The sequence below is a fragment of the Giraffa tippelskirchi genome, chromosome 4, assembly GCF_054371585.1.
Source record: "Giraffa tippelskirchi isolate mGirTip1 chromosome 4, T2T-mGirTip1v1.2.pri, whole genome shotgun sequence".
NCBI classification, from domain to species: domain Eukaryota; kingdom Metazoa; phylum Chordata; class Mammalia; order Artiodactyla; family Giraffidae; genus Giraffa; species Giraffa tippelskirchi.
This window is the reverse complement of record NC_137278.1, coordinates 202761561-202780423: the sequence shown is the minus strand read 5'-3', so window position 1 is coordinate 202780423 and position 18863 is coordinate 202761561. Positions and strand designations below refer to the sequence as shown.

Genomic DNA, 18863 nt, shown 5'->3' with positions numbered 1-18863 from the left:
CTCCTGCATCAGGCACTTGGTTCCCAAACCCAGCCGTGCACACATCCCGGTCCCCAGGGAGCGTGTCATAGCTGTGGATCCCAGCTTATCCCTGACTGATTTGCATAATCTTGGGGGTGACCTCGTGGCCCCAGGTCTGTGAGGCAGCCTAGGCACCACCGCACACAGCCTGCGGGCTTCACGCACCCCTTGGTCGGATGCTTACAACAGCCTCACCCGGGAAGTGTATGTCATCACAGTGGAGAGAGGAGGACGCAGAGGCTCAGGGCTGAGTTACATGGTGGTCCCCGTGCTAGTTGAGGGCAGAGCTGGACCCGGGCGGGCTCCTCCTCCCGTGGAGCGGGCGGGCCGTGGGCTCTGGGGCTCCGGCTGACCGGCCCCCTCCGCCCCCAGATCTACATGCACCTGCGCTGCTACAGCTGCCCCAATGAGCAGCGCTACATCGTCCGCATCCTCTTCATTGTGCCCATCTACGCCTTCGACTCCTGGCTCAGCCTCCTTTTCTTCACCAACGACCAGTACTACGTGTACTTCGGCACCGTGCGCGACTGCTATGAGGGTGAGGATGGCTCAGGTGGCAGCCAGAGGGCTGTAGGGGGGTGGCTGGGAGCTGTGCACCCCCACTTTGTCTGGGAGCTAGAAGACCCTCTTCTCGGCTTCCTCCTGGAGGGGCCACCCATCCCTTCTTGACCCCCTGCAGGGTTTTCCACCCAGATCCCAGCACACGTGTAACCAGGTGTCACCTGCTAAGACGCTTCGTGATGTGGCCCTCAGACACCCGGGAGCAGGGCTCCTTTCTCAGTGCCGGCGTCTCTGGTCGGGGTGGGGGCAGCAAATAAGTGGCTCATGGGTAGATAGAAAGGGCTTCCCTTCTGTGGAAGGGAGGGTCCCGTCTGTGCCATCCTCTGCACCATAAGTTAGTTAAGGGACAGGGCGGGGCGGGCTACTACCGGAACACCTGTGTTTTAGCTCCACAGCCCAGGGGCAGATGTTTAGAAAGTCCTGGAGGTGGAGGGACAGTACATGCATGTTAATCGACTCCTGCATCAGGCACCTAGTTCCCAAACCCAGCCATGCACACAGGTCCCCAGGGAGCGTGTCATCGCTGTGGATCCCAGCTCATCCCTGACTGATTTGCATAATCTTGGGGGTGACCTCGTGGCCCTGGGTCTGCGAGGCAGCCTGGGCACCACCGCACGTAGCCTGCGGGCTTCACGCACCCCTGTACCACCATGTACAGGTGGATAAGGGGTTTGTCCGGGGTGTATAGTAAGGTAGTGTAGTGGCAGGGCTGGGCCTCCCTCCCTGTGTGTCTTAATCCTGAGGGCTTTGTCCCAGGAGGAGCTCGCTGCCTTTCAGGGGGCAGTTCTCATGTGTGGTGTGGACGCATCACTTGCTTCTGTGCTGAGCTCCAGGCACCCAGCCAGGCCCCGTGCTGGGCTCCGGGCAAGACAACCCTCACCCCGCCTGCCGTTTGGGAATTTGTGCGGCCTAAACAGTCAGTACAAGGAGACAGGGGTGCTCTCTCCCAGTGGCCCTTGCTGGGGGTGGGGGTGGGGTGGAGCAGAGATAAGGGTCTTAGAGATGAGTCGGCATCTGCCGGGCAGTGGTGTGGATGAGCATTCATTCTGGGCAGAGAGGAATCTCAGCGTGCCAGTTTGGGGGTGCTGGGAGCTGTGCGGGGAGTAGGGGGCCAGCCACGGCCAGAGGAGAGGCCAGTGGCTGGAGAAGATGGGCCTGGGAGGCAGGGATGGGGACATACACAGTCTTGGGGGCATAAAAGGAAACGTAGGCTTTCTTTTCTACTGGTGATACACAGGAATATGACATGACTGGAAATTGCAGTTTAGAAAATCTCCAGATGCTGAGTGGGTGAAGGAAGGGGAGGCCAGAAACCCCAGAGACAGGTCGCAGGCCAGCGATGCTTTGGCCTGTCCCCAGGCAGGCCAGGAGGGAGAGGAAGGAGGACCCTTGAACTCAAGATCCCTGCTCTGACACCCACCCTCCTCAGTGGTTCTATGCTTTCCTATCTCTTCCCCATACCTGCGCTGATGGTTTCGGGTAGAATGACCAGACGTGGTTTTCCTTATCCCGGGGCTCTGACCGCGACTGTTTTTCTGCCTCCCAGACCCCAGGAGGGGCGCTTTGCCCTGGCCCTGGATATTGGAGTGTAACATGCTTGGCCCCAAAGAAGCTAGAGTCTCTCCTCTCATCTCACTTTGAACCCGTGTATCCCTGAAGACTTGCAGGGCACAGGAAATGGCCTTTGAACTTGAGGAGAGAATGCAGGCTCCCGGTGGGTGCCCGCCCCCAGCCCTGCAGCCACGCCGGCCTCCTTTCCCGCCCAGCCCAGCACATCCATTTTCCAAGTGCCTACAGAGCTCTTTCATCTTGACTCCATCATCTCCTCAGAAAGGCCTGCCCATGGCTCCGGCTCCCAGCCCCTGTTTGCAGTTAAGCATGGACAGCGTGTGAGCCTGGTTTGCTCCATCTCCCTCGTGGACTGTCAGCTCCGTGAGAGCAGACACGGGCAGAGAGCCCGGGCGACAGAGCCAGCAGGTGAGAGGTGCTCACGCCCTCTATATTTTTTGAACGGATAAGGGAAGACTCTGAGCTTCCACTGCAGGGGTTGCAGGCTCGATCCCTGGATGGGGAGCTAATAAGATCGTGTGTGCGGCTTGGCACAGCCTAAACAAGAAAAGACTTTATTAAACACCTGCTACGTGCCTTGCAGTCACCCACGTGGGGCCTCGCTGAATCCCTGGGGCTGGAGTGTCTGCCCAGCTCTGTCAGGTGAGAACGTTGCAGCCGGGCGGGGACCCTAGAGCCTGATGTTCCTGGAAGCGGTGGAGTCCCCAGGGAAACCACTGGGCACCTAGGGAGTGGTAAAGCCTAGGGATGGGGACGGTGGGGCTCCCTTTTCTGTTCAGCTGCCAGCCTCACCACGGTGCCCAGGAGCAGCCTCTGCCCACTGGTTTCTTTGGAAGCAAAAATCACTTCCCTACTGGGGACCCTGGGGGGTGCTATCCCATGTGATGGGGGGCAAGTATAGGCTCCCTTCTCACCAGGGCCCTGAAGACTGGGGCTCACGGCAGAAGTGGGGACCACTCGGGGCCTCCAGCCCATCTCACTCTGGGCCCCAGAGGCGGCAGCAGATGGTCGGCGGCTACTCCACCCCAGAACCCTTTTGTTCAGGCCCAGCCCGTCCCATCCTTCCAGCCACACGAAGGTCCTCACAGGAAGCCAGCCGCCCTGTGAAGCACATCTCCTAGCAACGCTATTATCCGCTTGGCCTCTCTGAAGGAGTTTACAAACGGCGCAGCAGCTGCTGTGGAGTTCAGGCTGCCCCCCGAGTCCACCAGCTTGCAGTGTCTGAGTCCGTGGGCTGGGCCCTGGCCTGGCCTTTTCCGCACCTCCCTCTTGGTGCTCTTATCTGCAGCTGCCCGCGGGAGCCGCCCCCACAGAGTTGATGATGGGATGTGTCCCTTAAAATTCAAAAAGAACCGCCCCCCACCTTCATTCTCCCTCCCACTGTTCCTCCTTAGTGTCCCAAAACTCGGGAAGGGACACGAATTGACTGGGCTGGGGGCCTCTTATTTCAGATAGAACCAGCCTGTTGTGTAGCCCGGCTCAGAGCCAGACCCTTTGTCAGGCCTCTTAGAGACATTTGCTTTTTTTTTTTTAAACAAAATTAAAACAACTAAAATTTTACTTTTATTGAAGTAATGTGTGCCCTTGGTTGAAACACAAAACTGCCCCAATTCCTCCTCATTCTCAAAGTCACCCTACTTTCAACTCTTTAAACTGGTTTCATTTGCTCGAGTGACCTAAAAATAGGCTTTTACTGTCATTTCTTAGCTTTTCAGTTTTATGTAGTGTTACATAGTGACTTCCTGCTGCGGAAGGCTTTTTGTTTTGGTTTTGGGGTTTTGTTTTTGGTCACACCATGCAGCATGTGGGATCTTACTTAGTTCTCCAACCAGGGATTGAACCCATTCCCCCTGCAGTGGAAGTGCAGAGTCTTAACCACGCGACTGCAGGGAAGTCCAAGGAAGGCTTTGAGTTAGGTATCTTATCTCCAACTACAGCACACACACACACACACACACACACACACACATTTTCTTTCCTTCATCTTTTTAATGTGATCGTATCCTGATTTTTCTTAGTCTGTGTTCAGCGTGTGGATTATACATCTGTAACTGTTGTTCAGGGTTCAGCCTTACAATGACCCAAGATGACATTTCCTTGTTCAGCTTTGTTTTCCCTCTGGTTACTACTTGTCTGCCTCTTTGGCTTGCTGTTTTCTGCCTCTTATCATTAATTTATCCCCCCAGCGCTTCAGTTGAATAAAAAAGGAAACCCTCCTGTCAGTCTCCTAGCTCTGGCTTTTCCAGGTGGCGATCCTCCTGGAGCCCTGCCCTCTTTGCTCCCATCCGGACTGGTGGTCCTCGAGGCCTCTTACTTTTCAACTGTTGTCTTGGGTCTTTCCTTCACTGGCAGTCCAGGAATCCCGCCATCTTTCCTGTCCTGAACCACCTGTTCCCTGGGTTCCATCTTTCCCATGTTTGCTTTTTTTGGTGAGCACACATCTTCCAGGGGTTTCCTGAGAAGACAGGTTGCATGGGGGTTCTGTTTTTTGAAATCTAAACATTATCTGCAAATATCTTTGTTACAATGTTCTAGTTCGTTGGTGTTCAGTGGGAATATGATTTCTAAATTGAAAATCATTTTCCCTCTGAATTTTGAAGGTGTGTTTTTAACTGTCTCTTAGCTTTGGGTGTTGTTTTTGGAAAGTCTGCTGGATCATTAATGCTTGTATGTAACTCTTTTTTCTTCTCCTAGCTTTTAGCATCTTGCTTTTATCCCCATTGTTCTGAAATCTCAAGAGATGGGGTGTTCATTGTGCAGGGTATCTGGTGGGCTCTTTCAGTGTGGACACAGCTCATGTCCTAAGATTCTGGGAAATTTTCCTGAATGTTTCTTTGATAATTCCTTCACCTCTACTTTATCATCCCTTTCTAGAGTAAGTTAAGTAGGATGTTGCACTTTTGGATTGAGCCTCAAATTTCCTTTACAGTTTCTTGGCATTTTCCATCTCTTTCTTTGTTCTGCTTTCCAGGAATTTTTCTGATTATGTTTTAAATCTTTACCTTTGAGCTTTCTGTTGAAGGTTTTATTTCCTTTATCATGTTGTAAAATGTCAGGAGCTCTTCCCTACTCTTTTCCCCTTGTTCCTGGTTTTGTTCTTCTCTCTCTGGGGATGCTAAGTACATTTTTCTTGTATTTCCCACATTATCTCTGTCTCTTGAGTTTCTTCCATTTGTTTGCTTACTTTGCCCTTTGACCTTTGAGTAAGAAGCTTTCCTCAAATATCTGGTGTTCTTGGCTATTTTTTTAAATAATATATTTGAGAATGGGGCTTGGGCTTTCCAGGTGGCACAGTGGTATAGAGTCCACCTCCCATTGCGGGAGATGCAAGAGACATAGGTTCAAACCCTGAGTCAGGAAGATCCCCTGGAGGAGGAAATGGCAACCCACTCCAGTACTCTTTCTTGGGAAATCCCAGGGACAGAGGAGCCTGGCAGGCTACAGTCCATAGTGTTGCAAAGAGTCGGACATGACTGAGCACACACATAAGTAAAGGAAATACCAAGCACACATTGGAGCCCAAAATAAGAAATCTAAAACAGTGGAAAAGAAGAATGGGTCTTAAAACTGCTGGGCCTCATCCCAGTTGGGTGGAGGACGTGGATAGGACATGGGACATTTCCTCTGCCTTTTATTTACTTTTTTCTTTTTTTTTTTTTTACTGCAGCATATGGGATCTTATTTCCCTCACCAGGGATTGAATCCACACCTCCAGTAGTGGAAGTGGGGTGTCTTAACCACTGGACCACCAGGGAGGTTGCTCCTCTGCTGTTTGCATGCAGTGATGGGGTAGACAGTACATGAAGGCTCTTTGATTCTGGGCCTGTTTCCCCAGAGAATAATATTCTCATCGCCTTCTAGGAGGAGGAAGCTGAGGGGCTGAACTATAGCTGGGAAAGGGCCCTGGACATCTCCCCTTCCTGTTCAGACTTCCTGTCTATATTTTCTGCAAGTCTCTTCATTGCTGCCCTTAGCTGGGCCAAGTTCTGTGAGGGCAGAGCCATCTCAACTATCTCGAAAGGAAAAAGCCAAGAGCACCACATGGAGACTTGTAGCCAGTGTTGGCATCAGCACCCACAGCCATCAGAGCTGCCTAGTGCTCCCGGTTACACAGGTTCCTGGGGTTCTCACTGGCTCCTTCCTGTCCCCAAGTCAGTGACCATGCCATACCTTCCTGAGCTTTTGTGACATCCCTCTGCCTCATGGCACCTGCTGCCTCTGGTGCCATGTCCTTGCCTTTGAAGGTTTGTACCTTTCTCCCCATTTCCTTCTCACATCAGGGGCATTTCAGGGGAGGGTGGAGTTAAACCTTGAGAATTGGAGGTAGTGATTCCGTTATCCAGGGAGAATTGGATGCTTGCCCAGTACCCCTAGTGGAAGTGTTAGTTGCTCTGTCGTGTTCGATTCTCTGTGACCCCATGGACTGTAGCCCACCAGGCTCCTCTGTCCATGGAATTCTCCAGGCAAGAACACTGGAGTGGGTTGCCATTCTCTTTTCCAGGGGATCTTCCCGACCCAGGGATTGAACCTGGGTCTTCTACATTGCAGCTAAATTCTTTACCATTGAGTGTCTACTACCTGGTGAGGGCCAGAATTCACAGAGCTGGGGGTGGACCACCAGGGTATACAGGGCAGGCAGACGGTGAAGGGATGGGATCCAGCCCCCTTGCCTGCATTTAGTGTTTGATTGGGGTAGGGGGTCGCCCCTAAAGATGACTCTGAGACAGCCTGGGGAGTGGGGTGGTCAGAGAGGTGCAGGTGGTTGGAGCTCAGATGAGGGAGACCCTTCCACAGCTGCTTCATGCGGGCACTGTCTTGTTAATAAGGTTTGAGTGGCACTTGCCAGTTCACTGCATGTTTTTTCATTGCTGTTAGCTCATTCTCACCTCTCAGTTACCTGGTGGAGTATCTGTTATCATCCGCATGTTTCAAATGTGAAAAAAATTTCACATAGGCTAAGAAATTTGCTCAGGTTGTTACCTAGAGAGTAATTGGCAGAGGCCAGACTCTGCTCTGGGTCTCTGAGGCCCAGGAATTGCTCTGTGGCCAGGCTTGGGGAAGGAATACAGGACAAAGTTCTTACCTGCAAAAGTGTGAACTCTTGTTAAGGGAAGAGGTTTTACATGTATGAGAGAACCAAAGAATGATGCTTCTTTCACCCAGTTTCCAATTTGGGATGAACTTGGCTTTGGAAGAACTGATGTTGAAGCTGAAACTCCAATACTTTGGCCACCTGATGCAAAGAACTGACTCACTGGAAAAGACCCTGATGTTGGGAAAGATTGAGGGCAGGAGGAGAAGGATGAGATGGTTCGATGGCGTCACCGACTCAATGGACATGAGTTTGAGAAACTCCGGGAATTGGTGATGGACAGGGAGGCCTGGTGTGCTGCAGTCCATGAGGTCGCAAAGAATTGGACATGACCGAGCAACTGAACTGAACTGGCTTCCTGGAGTCTGGTCCAAAGTGAAACTTCTTTCTATGTGGGGAGAGCGCAGACTGGACACATACAGCTGAGGACCACCAAAGACTCAACGACTGGTGTGCTGCCAGCAGAACTCATGGGGCTGATAGTGGCCCTTGCTGGTCACGTCTCTGAGAGAGCCAGGAATCAGAGCTCAACCTATCAGGATAAAGACAGGCCACGAGAAGAAACCAGTGAAGACAGGGATCAGAGTCAGCTTTTCGGGTGGCAAGGAGCAGCAGTGAGCAGGAACAGCAAAGGGCAGAAAAGCCATGAAGGAGGAGGAGCTAGGACCATCGCAGTGGCTCAGAGTCTGGGGGTAGGTGCTGAGCGAGGACCCTGCCCGCCTGGCTGTAGCATGTGTCTGTTACTGTCCATGATGATCCCCAGCCGCTGGAAAAATGGGAAAGAATGTTCAGGTGCCCCTGTTTGCTAAGCAGTTGAATCTGGTCTTTTGCCTCTGATTGTATGCATTTGTCTCTAGTTCATTTAAGAATTGGTGTCTAGAATGGAGATGGAAGTTCCAGGTACCTGATTGTCCAGGGTAAGAGAGAAAGAGAAAGAGCTCATTCTTTCACTTATGCTGGATGCTCTTTGTGAGTCCCTGTGGTCACTTGTGTGTCTGGGATCTCTCCAGGGAACCAGAATGGGAGCTGTGGTCAGAAACGTGGTCAGGTGAGAACCCCCACTGTTAATCTTCTTTGCTCTTCTGACGTTCTACTGCTGCTGCTGCTGCTAAGTCGCTTTAGTCGTGTCCGACTCTTAGCAACCCCATGGACTGCAGCCTACCAGGCTCCTCCGTCCATGGGATTTTCCAGGCAAGAGTACTGGAGTGGGGGCCATTGCCTTCTCCCTTCTGACGTTCAGGGCCAGCTTATCTCTGTGTTTGTTCCCTGGCTGTGTGTTGAGCTGTCCATTTTAAACACACATGCTGGAGCGTGGGGGTGGTATTTTGCGTGGCTCTGTCATTTCCTAGGAAGGGCATTGATTTGTCCAGATGGTCAGTGGGTCTTGGTGTGGGCTGGTTGAGTCATCTCCAGGAGATTCTGTCTTGTTTCCCTTCTCCAAGATGCATTATTGACTCACTAATGATTCTTTTAACAGAAACCATCAGCAAATCAGGATTTTACAGACTATCTGGCCCCACAGCACTGATCAAAGGTCAAAAATCCAGAATTGGGAGAGATGGATGAAGTTTGGTGATCTCACCAGTTCAATGCAGAGCTGCATATGGACAGAGAGCTGGAGGAAGTAATTCAGGAATGGGCTGTCATATGTTGCGACACAGGAAATGATATGAGCTCAGGCACCAAGCTCTGCCCAGAAGTGGATTGCAAGATAGCCTAGTTTGGTGGTTCTGGATGGAGGGGCAGAGGAACCTTGGGCCCTTGTGGCCTCTCCCTTGGACTTTGTCTTTGGTGACCGGAAGTCCGATTACCTTGGGGACGGTGCAGCTCCCCAGCCCGTGAGAGATTGAGCACCTTGAGCGCAGGACTGAGTGAGGGCCACACCCACAGCCCTCCTCTTTGAGCCTCACCTGGAGCTGTGGCCTGTCTCCATCCATTTGTTTCTTCCATGCTGATTGAGTGTGGAAGTGCCAAGCCCTTTGATCGCTGTTGCGGGTGGGCCTTGGGTCCTGCCTGCAAGGTGTTTACAGAAGACAGTGGGGAACACTGTGCAGTGTTCACGGCAAGCCCAGCCTCGTAGATAACGCATCACACTCTCGGCCCTGAGCCCCATCCTCGCCACAGCCCCCACCCAGAAGGAGCTGTTATCCCTGGCTTACAGATGAGGAAACCGAGGCCCAGAGCACAGAAGAAATTTGCCACCCAGCTCCGAAGTGGTGGAACCACAATTCACATGCAGGCAGTCTGGCTCCAGGGTCCATGGCTTGCCGGCTGCTTTATGCTGCCTCTTGTACTCGAAGGAGCAGGAGGATCCACAGAGATTGTGGGGTGTGATGTGAGCATGGCGATAAGACGGGACCAGCCAAGGACAAGGTGACGTCGCAGCTGGGTCTGCCTCTGAGCTGTAGCAGAGCGACCAGGATGTGCCCCCAAGGGGAGGCCTGAGAGATCATGGCATGACGTGGGGACCCCAGAAGAGGTTTTATGTGCATTCCGCTCACTTGGCTGTGTACGTAACTACCCCCAAACAGGCTTGTGAAAAACAGCTGTTTATTTTGCCCATGAATACTGCAGGTCAGGAATTTGGATGGGGCATGTTGGGGACGGTTTGTCCCTGGTACCTGGGCCTGAGCTGGAGAATCTGAAGGCTCGGGGATGGACCATGTCATGTCTGGTTTACTGGCATTGCTGGCAGTTGATGCTGGTATCAGCTGGGGCCTGGGTTCCTGCCACATGGGCCTCTTCATGTGGACTCTTCACACGGACCACTGTGGGTTTCCTCTCGGCATGATGGCCGGGTTTAAGGGCAAGCATTTCAAGAGAGAATAAACCAGAAGAAGGAGGCCTTTTCTGGGCTTCCCTGGTGGCTCAGTGGTAAAGATCTGTCTTCCAATGCAGGGGATGTGGGTTCGATCCCTGATCCGAGAAGATCCCACATGCTTTGGAGCAACTAAGCCCATGCACCACAACTGTTGAGCCTGTGCTCTAGAGCCTGTGTGCTGCAACAGCTGAAGCCCATGCACCCTAGAGCCCGTGTTCCCCAACAAGAGAAGCCACTGCAATGAGAAGCCCACGTGCTGCAACTAGACAGTATCCCCCCTGCTCACCGCAACTAGAGAAAAGCATGCACAGCAATGAAGACCCAGCACAGCCAAGAAATAAATTTTTTAAAAATTTATAAAGAAAGAAGCCTTTTCTAACCACAACATCAGATGTCAAAAAGCTTTGCTTCCGCTATGGTCTCCCCCATTTACCCAGATTCGAGAAGAGGAAAGAAAATCCTCATCTCTCAGCAGAGGAGTGTCAGTGTTGGGATGTGGCTGCCTTTGGAAAAATACCATTGACTACAATATAGCTGGACCGATTGGAAGAGACACATCCACTCCTCTTGGCCTTATATGGTTTTGGATAAAACCGTGTTAGTAGGCTGACATCAGATTTGGCTTGATGCTCCTCACCTCCTGCCTTCAGATGCCCAAAGTTCCTGTCAGTGGAAAGTGATCTGGAGGCCAGTCAGTGGAGATTCCCGCCACACACAGGGCCCTCAGCCTTGTCGAGGACAGCGGACCCCCAGGGAAGGCGGGCAGATAAACAGCCGTGACCGCCGATGCTGAGAGTGCCAGCCACTCTCCTGAGCACCTTGCATACTCACAGAAACCCCACCACCTCCTAACCTGATAGGAGCTCTTTTTGCCCCTATTTAACAGATGAGAAAACTGAGCCACAGAGAGGCACCCAGCAGAGCCACATTGCGAACCCCCTGCTGTGTGTCTCTAGGGGGATAGTCACAGCACAAGTGGCCGGTGCTATGGGTCCTGTTTATACAGGGTGCCACCTAGGCCCCTGTTTCCCAGCCCCAGACATGAACCCTTAGTAGGTTAGACCAACTGAGGGGTGTACAGCACTTTCCAAGTTGCTGAAGGCCAACTTTTACCTACAGATTATGGCCAGGAACTGCTGTGCTCCAGTTCCAGGCAGTCAAGCATCTATGTTAGTGTATGGCCAGGGCTGGGCCCATGCTGATCCCAGTCGGTGATCACACTCCGGGAGCCTGGGAGAGAGGTGCTGCCTGGTGTCTGCAAATTAGCAGGTTCCATGGATATGGGGTGCACGGATCCCCATGGTGGTGTCCAGGGACTTCTCAGGGAGGGTGATGTCTGACGGGTTGACAGTTCCAGGAGTGCAGAGGGCAGGGCACAGGCAGTGGGACCCTTGAGGGCAGAAGCACGAAGGGCATAAGACCCTGCCAAGGGGAAGGGAGCACCTTATGTTGCTGGGAAGGAAATATGAGGGGTGGGCAGGAACCAGGCCACCTGTTGAGAGACCTTGAGCTGAGCTGGGGACCTGCTCTGGGAGCCTCGAAGGCCTTTCTGCTGCATGCAGACGGTGGGTCAGATGAGAAGGGGCCTGCTGGTTGCAGGGTCGCTGGTGCGTCTCCCTAGATCTTCTTACCCCCTGACCCCGCCTTGACCCTCCCCTTGGCCTCACTCCTTTGCCGAATGCCTGTCCTGTTCCCCTGCCCCGGGCCCCTGGTCTGCCTCCCGCATCTTTCCTCCATGCATCCGCCTCTCTGTGCCCTGGCTTCTGGCACATCCTGGTACTTCTGGCACCCTGCAGGCAGCAACCTTCTTTTGCTGACCCCTCAGAAGTCCTCTGACCAGGAGACCTATTACAACGTAGTGCTGTATTTATAGCACTCACATCATACTTCTACTGTGCCCCTGTTGGTGGCTGTTGCAGATTTTGTATCTTTGTGGGCGATGTCAAGCTGTGTCCTGATTCAGAACGTGCTGGCCCAGCTTCCTGAAACATTTGCACTGTATTTTGGGCACCTCTCATACGTTTTGTTGTAGCTTATCGTGCTATAGGCTAAGATGCTGCTACACGCTGATGAATGCATAAGGGTTCTTTCTGTCTCATTCTTGCTGAGAATTTCTCCTGAGATCCTTCTGGAGAATGTTTAATTGTTGCTTGGTCATAAAACTGTGATCTGTAACACAGAAACAGAAAAGTACATAAAACTAGTAAACAATTATAAGGCCAAAACCCAGAATGTGCACTCTGCCAGCTATCTAAGCCCCCAGCCTGCCCGTCCAGCTCCCCCCTCACAATCCTGCATTTGGTGGTAATCACGTTCTTGCCTTTCTTAATGGTGTGACCAGCAGCGTCTGTGAACAGCATGGTTTAGCTGGGCCTGAGTTTGATTATACAAGTGGAATATCCACTGTGGGTTCTTATATTCCTGAGGTCCACCCCCCAACTTCCAGTCCTCCCCACCTCCAGTCTGCCTGTGACTGTGGTTCATTCACTTTCGTTGCTGTTTAGAATTCCACCATCTGTTTATCCGTTCTGTTGATCTGAGTGGTTTTCTCTGGACTTTGTTTTCACAGCCTTGGTCATCTATAATTTCCTGAGCCTGTGCTATGAATACCTCGGGGGGGAAAGTTCCATAATGTCAGAGATCAGAGGGAAGCCCATCGAGTGAGTATGAAGTCCCCCGGAGCTCTCCACACTACCCTGTTTCCTGGGCCTGACGTTCTCTGAGCTGTCCTGGCATCAGTCGGTCACACAGACCATCTCTGCCTGTGACCTTGACCTACTCTGCCTCTCTTGCACCTCCCGAGCGAGGTCATTCACTGGGACTCTGGGGGTCCTGCCTGGCTCTTTCTCCTTCTCTCTCTTCCTGTCCTTTCCTGTTTGCCCATTTTTTTCCCTCTTGAAGTTTTCACATGCAGTGCCTTTCAGGTTGATTTGTTATCCCAAGGGTTCCTGCTGCATATACTGTGTCTCTCCCAGTGCTTGGCCTCAGGCTCAAAGACTGCCCAGGATCCGAGCTTGATCCCCCCGCCCTGCCCCACTCTACCCTGGCTTGTCAGGGTGTGAATGGAGTGAGGGTGGCCTGCCCCCAGCCTGCTTTCCTGAGTCTCGGCTCTTTCTTTGCTCACCAGCCCTTCTCCGCTCGTCTCTTCCAGGTCCAGCTGTATGTATGGCACCTGTTGCCTCTGGGGAAAGACTTACTCCATCGGGTTCCTGCGGTTCTGCAAGCAGGTGGGTACCCCCTACAACTGCCCTGGTCACAAGTTGTAGACCGGGGACCAGGAGCCTGGGTCTGTGCCCTGGAGTGGTAGCTGCAGGGACCAGGCTGCCCCTGGTTGACAGAGCGGCAGAGGCAGGCGTCAGGTCAGGAGGACCCCGCTCTGGGCCCGCCAGCGGGGTTCCCATTTCCTGCAAGGCACCCACTCCCTGAGCTGTTAGGGATGCGCGAGCACTGAGGGGGTGTCCTCAGAGGAACATTAGCAGGTGCCCCAGAGGTGTCTGATGCAGCCCCCGGGCAGAAAGTAGCCCCAGATGCTTGCTCATTTCATCCAAGTCTTGGTGTGTGTGTGTGCGAGTCCGGGGAAGTGCATAGCGAGTCTAGAATCTCAGTGTGAAAACTTATCAGGCGTGGCTGGAGCCAGGAGGGTATCTGCATTGAGGAACACGATGGAACAGGCCTGTGCAGTCCGTGGTTCTTTCCCTGATTTCCCACTTGCAGGCAGCCCAGCAGCTTCCAGTTTCCAAATCTGCCCTTCCAGTGGTCTCAAAGTGGCCTGGGAGGAGGCAGGATGGTGTTGTGCTCAAGTGCCTGGATCTGGGTCTCTGACCGTCTGAGTTTGAATTCTGGCTTCTCCTCTTGACTGTGTGACTTTGGCTAAATTACAAAACCTCTCTGAGCCTTGGTTTCCTCTTCTCTGAAATGAGCATAATGTTACTTAACCTCAAGGGATGGTTTGAGGAACAGATGAAGGAAAGCCCTTAACACAGCCCTGGCTCTGAGCCTGCCATCCCTTGCTCGGGAGGGCCTCAGGCACCGTGCCCCACTGGCAGGACCCGGGTTTCATCTCCACAGAGCCTGTCAGCCTCTCCAGCATCATGCAGCGTCATCTCGGGAAATGAGACCCACAGCCCATCCCCAGATCCGCTGGCGGCTGGCCTCTCTGCTCCCTCCTGGGCGGGGCCCCGCCTGGTGCACAGCCACACCCACAAAGCCCTGCTTAGACAGCCAGGCTCCAGTTCTTCCAGATCTTCCTTCCCTCGGGTGTTTCTAAATTCAAAACCTCCCAGAGGGACCTGCAGGGAAAGAGTTCACACTGTCCCGGCTTCAGGGTGGGGCCTCTCAGTGCCTTTGTTTACTAGTGCCAGCCCAGCTGTGACTCTTTGCCTTCTTGGAGGATCAGCAAGTGTTGACCCCTGATCACTAGCTTGGTTGCCTTGTTGGAAATTACTCCCCAGCCTTGTGGGCTGGGATGTTTCGCTGCTGGTCCTGGAGGTGGTGGGAACAGGTAGTCAAAGGCGAGAACTAAAGAAGCCTCCTCCCCCTTTCCTCTTGGAGAGAGGCTTTGTCATCAGGGCCACCGTCCAGGTCTGAGTCTTCTTCCACTGCAGCCAACCCCCCCCATGCCTTAGTTTCCTTATCTGTACCCTGGGGGTGATGACAGACTTACGTCCAGGGGCTGTCCTGAGCACCACGTGAGCTGAGCCAGGGCAGCACCAGTGCTTATTTGGGACATACTCTGACCCTCCTCAAAGGTGGAAGTCCCGCTTCCTTGAGGGGGTGGGGGGCAGGGGGCTTTGTGGGCATCACCCATCTAACCCCATCATGCATGCCTCTCCTCCTGACAGCCCTGCAGCTCAGCTCGCCCCGGGCTCCCCTGTAAACCTCACTCGAGCCCCTTTCAGGACAGAGACTTAGGGTTCCACAGGTTACTTTCTCTGCTCTGGGGTCGTTGCCCCATTTGGAACCACACTAGCTTAGCCTTTCAAAGCTAATCCTACCTCCCCAAGCGGGACCTTGTGGTGGACATTTATTGGGTTTCTAGAGAGTGGTGAAGTGAAAGTCGCTCCATCATGTCCAACTCTGCGACCTCGTGGACTGAACAGTCCATGGAATTATCCGGCCAGAATACTGGAGTGGGTAGCCTTTCCCTTCTGCAGGGGATAGTCCCAACCCAGGGATCGAACCCAGGTCTCCTGCCTTGCAGGCAAATTCTTTACCAACTGAGCCACAAGGGAAGCCCCTAGAGAGTGGTGCTTCTTGTGATTACATGGGCACCGCAGGTCCCCTTGGCATTTACCAGGGCCTCTGGAGGGACTTGTGGAAACCCGACTGAGGGCTTATTTCAGTGGCAGAGGCCTCTGCTGGGTGTTCAGAGGTGGGAGACCTCCAAGGGCAGCCTGTGTGGTCTTGTGCTTCAGTCCCCACACAGCAACCCTGTGACATGGGGCTGGTTACAGCCATCCTTCATGCACAGCCACTCAGAGGCTGAGTGACTGCCCCCTCGAGCTTCTGCAGCAGGTAGTTGATGAGGCCAGAATTCAGACTCATGTCGGGACTCCAGGCCTTTCTTGGGCTTTGGGCTACTTCCTATTTGGGGGTCATCTCCATCGCCAGTAAAAACCCAGCTCAACATAAATCCTAGACCCAAGCCCAGAGCATGGGGCAGAGAGCCAGACCTCTGCTTCCCCAGGGTGGGAGGCCTCCTCCCCACTGCCGCCTGCACACCAGCATTTAACCCCTCGCAATTGTCTGCTCTCTGCCCCTGGGCTGAGCTCATGCCCCTGGCTACTCCCTCTGCCAGTCCTCCCGACTCTAGCCTGTTCAGTGGTCTCTCCTATGGAATCTCTGTCTCTCTGTCTCCTCCATTCTTCCTTCACACCTTCCTGTCTTCGCATGCAGCCACATCGCTCTATTACTGTCTCATGTCTTCTGCAGACAGCAGTGCCCCCGGGGGCAGGACAGTGGGCCTCTCCCATCCCCTGGCTTCTGGCACCAGCCCAGCTGGCCAGAGGAGGTGCTTCTTCCGTGGTTTGTGTGCTCAGCCTTGACTCTTGCCTTCTCCCCAACAGGCCACCCTGCAGTTCTGCGTGGTGAAGCCACTCATGGCCGTCAGCACTGTGGTCCTCCAGGCCTTCGGCAAGTACCAGGATGGTGACTTTGAGTAAGTGGCGGGTCCTCCACTCCGAGGTGCATGTGGGGAAGAGTGGGCGGCTCTGCCCAGAGGCTCCTGCTCTGGCTGAGGGAAGTGGTGGCCACAGACTGGCCCCACACCTATGTCTGTCGTCCAAGTGGAGGGCAAGCCTGACCCCATCCGTCCTCACACCTCCCTGCACCCCTGAGTTGCTGAGGCTGGAGCCTGGCAGTGGCACCATCACACTTGGCCCCGCCTCTGACAGAGGAGCGTCTGTCACCTCCAGGCCACAGAGTGGGGCCCCTGGGGGGAGGGGGGCAAGAAGGGACAGTGACCATTCCCAGGGAGGGGTCGAGAGAGCCAGAGCCCTGGGAGCCCCGGCTCGAGTCTCTTCTGCATGGATTGACACACACATCCCACTTGAGGGTTTAGTGAGCATGACCGTGTGTCTGGGCCCTGAGCTTGCACACACAGCCCCTGTAACCCCACACAACAGTCCCCAGGGGTCAATGAGCAAACAGAGGCTCAGAGGGAACATAACGTGGCTCAAGTGAAAAGAGCCAAGCCAGGTTCTGTGTCCCTTGGACCATCAGGCTGAGGCCCTGCCCCTGAGGCCGCCTGGAGTCCTCTGCCAGGAGCGTGGGCAATGGAGCTGCAGGTGGCAAGGCTCACCGGTGCCCTGCCCGCAGTGTTCTGACCACTTTTATCAGTGGCTTGGGGAGCATGGCTCAGGGAGCCTTCTGAGAGCCGTGCAGAGGGGCATGCGGGCAGGGCAAAGGGGGAAGGAGGCCCCTTGTTGCTCAGAAGGGTCTGTTTAAGCCCAAGAATGTCCCTGGTTCCCACAGCGTCACCAGCGGCTACCTCTATGTGACCATCATCTACAACATCTCCGTCAGCCTGGCCCTCTATGCCCTCTTCCTCTTCTACTTTGCCACCCGGGAGCTGCTCAGCCCTTACAGCCCCGTCCTCAAGTTCTTCATGGTCAAGTCTGTCATCTTTCTTTCCTTCTGGCAAGGTGAGCCTCCTCCCAGCCCCTGCGAGGCCGGCCTGTGCCTCCCTGTCCCCTCAGCCTCATCCTCTGCCTCCTGCTCACCATCCCCAGTGCCCCGAGGGTCTGGGCCGTGGGGCAGCCATGGGCGATCCTGGCCGGAGTTCAAAGGGACCTCTGTCCACTGAGCATCTGTAGGGTGTGAAGTCTGGGCCCCCAGGCCTTCCACTGGAGCCAGGAGCTTTGGCGGGATTTCGTCCAGCCAGGTCCCGGATTGTGTCAACACCTCCACCCAAGAGGAGCAGCCATGCACCCCACTTCCATTCTCCCGGGGGAGTGTGGCACTGGGGCGCTATGTGGAGGGAAAAGGAGAAGGGGATCTAGTCTTGGGCTTGACGCCCATGGTGCCCCTTCCATACCTCCCCTTCCAGGCATGCTCCTGGCCATCCTGGAGAAGTGCGGGGCCATCCCCAAGATCCACTCGGCCCGCGTGTCGGTGGGTGAGGGCACCGTGGCTGCTGGCTACCAGGACTTCATCATCTGCGTGGAGATGTTCTTTGCAGCTCTAGCCCTGCGGCATGCCTTCACCTACAAGGTATATGCCGACAAGAGGCTGGACGCACAAGGTATGAGCCAGGGTCCTAGAGTTGACCACCCACCCCCACCAGCCGGAAGAGTGCTTCCCTGCCCTGCCCCTCAGCCCCTCCTGCCTCCCAGGGTCCTTCTGGTATTGATGGATCAGGAGGTCAGGAGGGGACCCTCGGTGTAGGAAAAGGGCCTCAGAGGTCCAGGCACCCCTGCCCCCAGTTACAAGGTGTTGGTGGGGGTGGGGACTGGTCTTGGAAGTCGGTGGGGGTGAGGACTGGTCCAAGAGACCCCTGGTCTCTTGCAGCAGGTCTGTAGTATGGAAACCCTGAAATGATAAAGCACAATATCCCCATGGGAAGGTCAGGACAGAGACCCTGGGATAAACAGTTTCCTAAGGTTCCTGATATCGAACAGCATTATCCATTTTGTCCTACAATTTCCTTGCCTCCAAAGCTTTTTTTTTTTTTAACCTGATTACTTCTAAGAAACAGACTCAGATGGAAATAGCTTTTAACAACTTTCTTTTTATACCTGCTAATCGTCCCTTTGTTAGAATAGCGGTTGGCAACCCCAGTTGTATATTAAGATGCCCTGGAGACTCTTAAAATGCCATCCAGGCCCCACCCTCAGAGATTCTGCAGTGTTGGCCTCGGTTTGGGCCCGGCAGGATGTGCCGACAGCTCTCAGGCAATTCTATCATGCTCTAAGGAGAAGCAGGAGCTGGGGGCTGCCTCTGGCTGCTGCTGGGCAGAGAGGGGATGCTCGGGGAGACGAGGAAGAAGAAGCTGGCAATGCTGGAACCAGCTCGCCCCTCGAGGAGGCAGGAGGGTCTGGGGAGGAGGAAGCTGCCTGGTCTAACACATCTACCCATGGGGTTGGTTGCTGCCAGCTCCTTGCATGTGTGGCTGAAGGCCCAGGGCCCACTTGCCCAGGCCCACCACCTGTGCCCACCGTGGGCTCCCTGGGCGTGCTGAGCTGAGTGCAGAAGCACTGGCCAGGCCTTTGCAGGGCTCCTCAGGGGCCCCCCTCCCACCCTACTTTGTCTTGTGCTTTCCCCGGTTGAGAAGGTGCCTTAAAAACCTGCGGCCGCTGTAGG

At 54.2% G+C, this 18863-nt stretch overlaps 1 protein-coding gene across 7 annotated transcripts in view; it reads left to right on the top strand.

The window, feature by feature from the left end:
* The window catches only part of TMEM184B (transmembrane protein 184B), a 51796-nt gene that overhangs the window by 28394 nt on the left and 4539 nt on the right, over positions 1–18863 (top strand). For 3 of the 7 annotated variants that reach the window (XM_081590078.1, XM_081590076.1, XM_081590079.1), the window contains 6 exons: positions 394–559; positions 12634–12724; positions 13216–13291; positions 16130–16221; positions 17037–17206; positions 17611–17805. In XM_081590078.1, coding sequence (XP_081446204.1) covers positions 394–559; positions 12634–12724; positions 13216–13291; positions 16130–16221; positions 17037–17206; positions 17611–17805 — 790 coding nt within the window. Of the gene's footprint in view, positions 1–393; positions 560–2412; positions 2560–12633; positions 12725–13215; positions 13292–16129; positions 16222–17036; positions 17207–17610; positions 17826–18863 lie in introns of all 7 variants that reach the window. The other 4 variants (XM_081590075.1, XM_081590073.1, XM_081590077.1 and 1 more) reach the window with 3 other exon arrangements.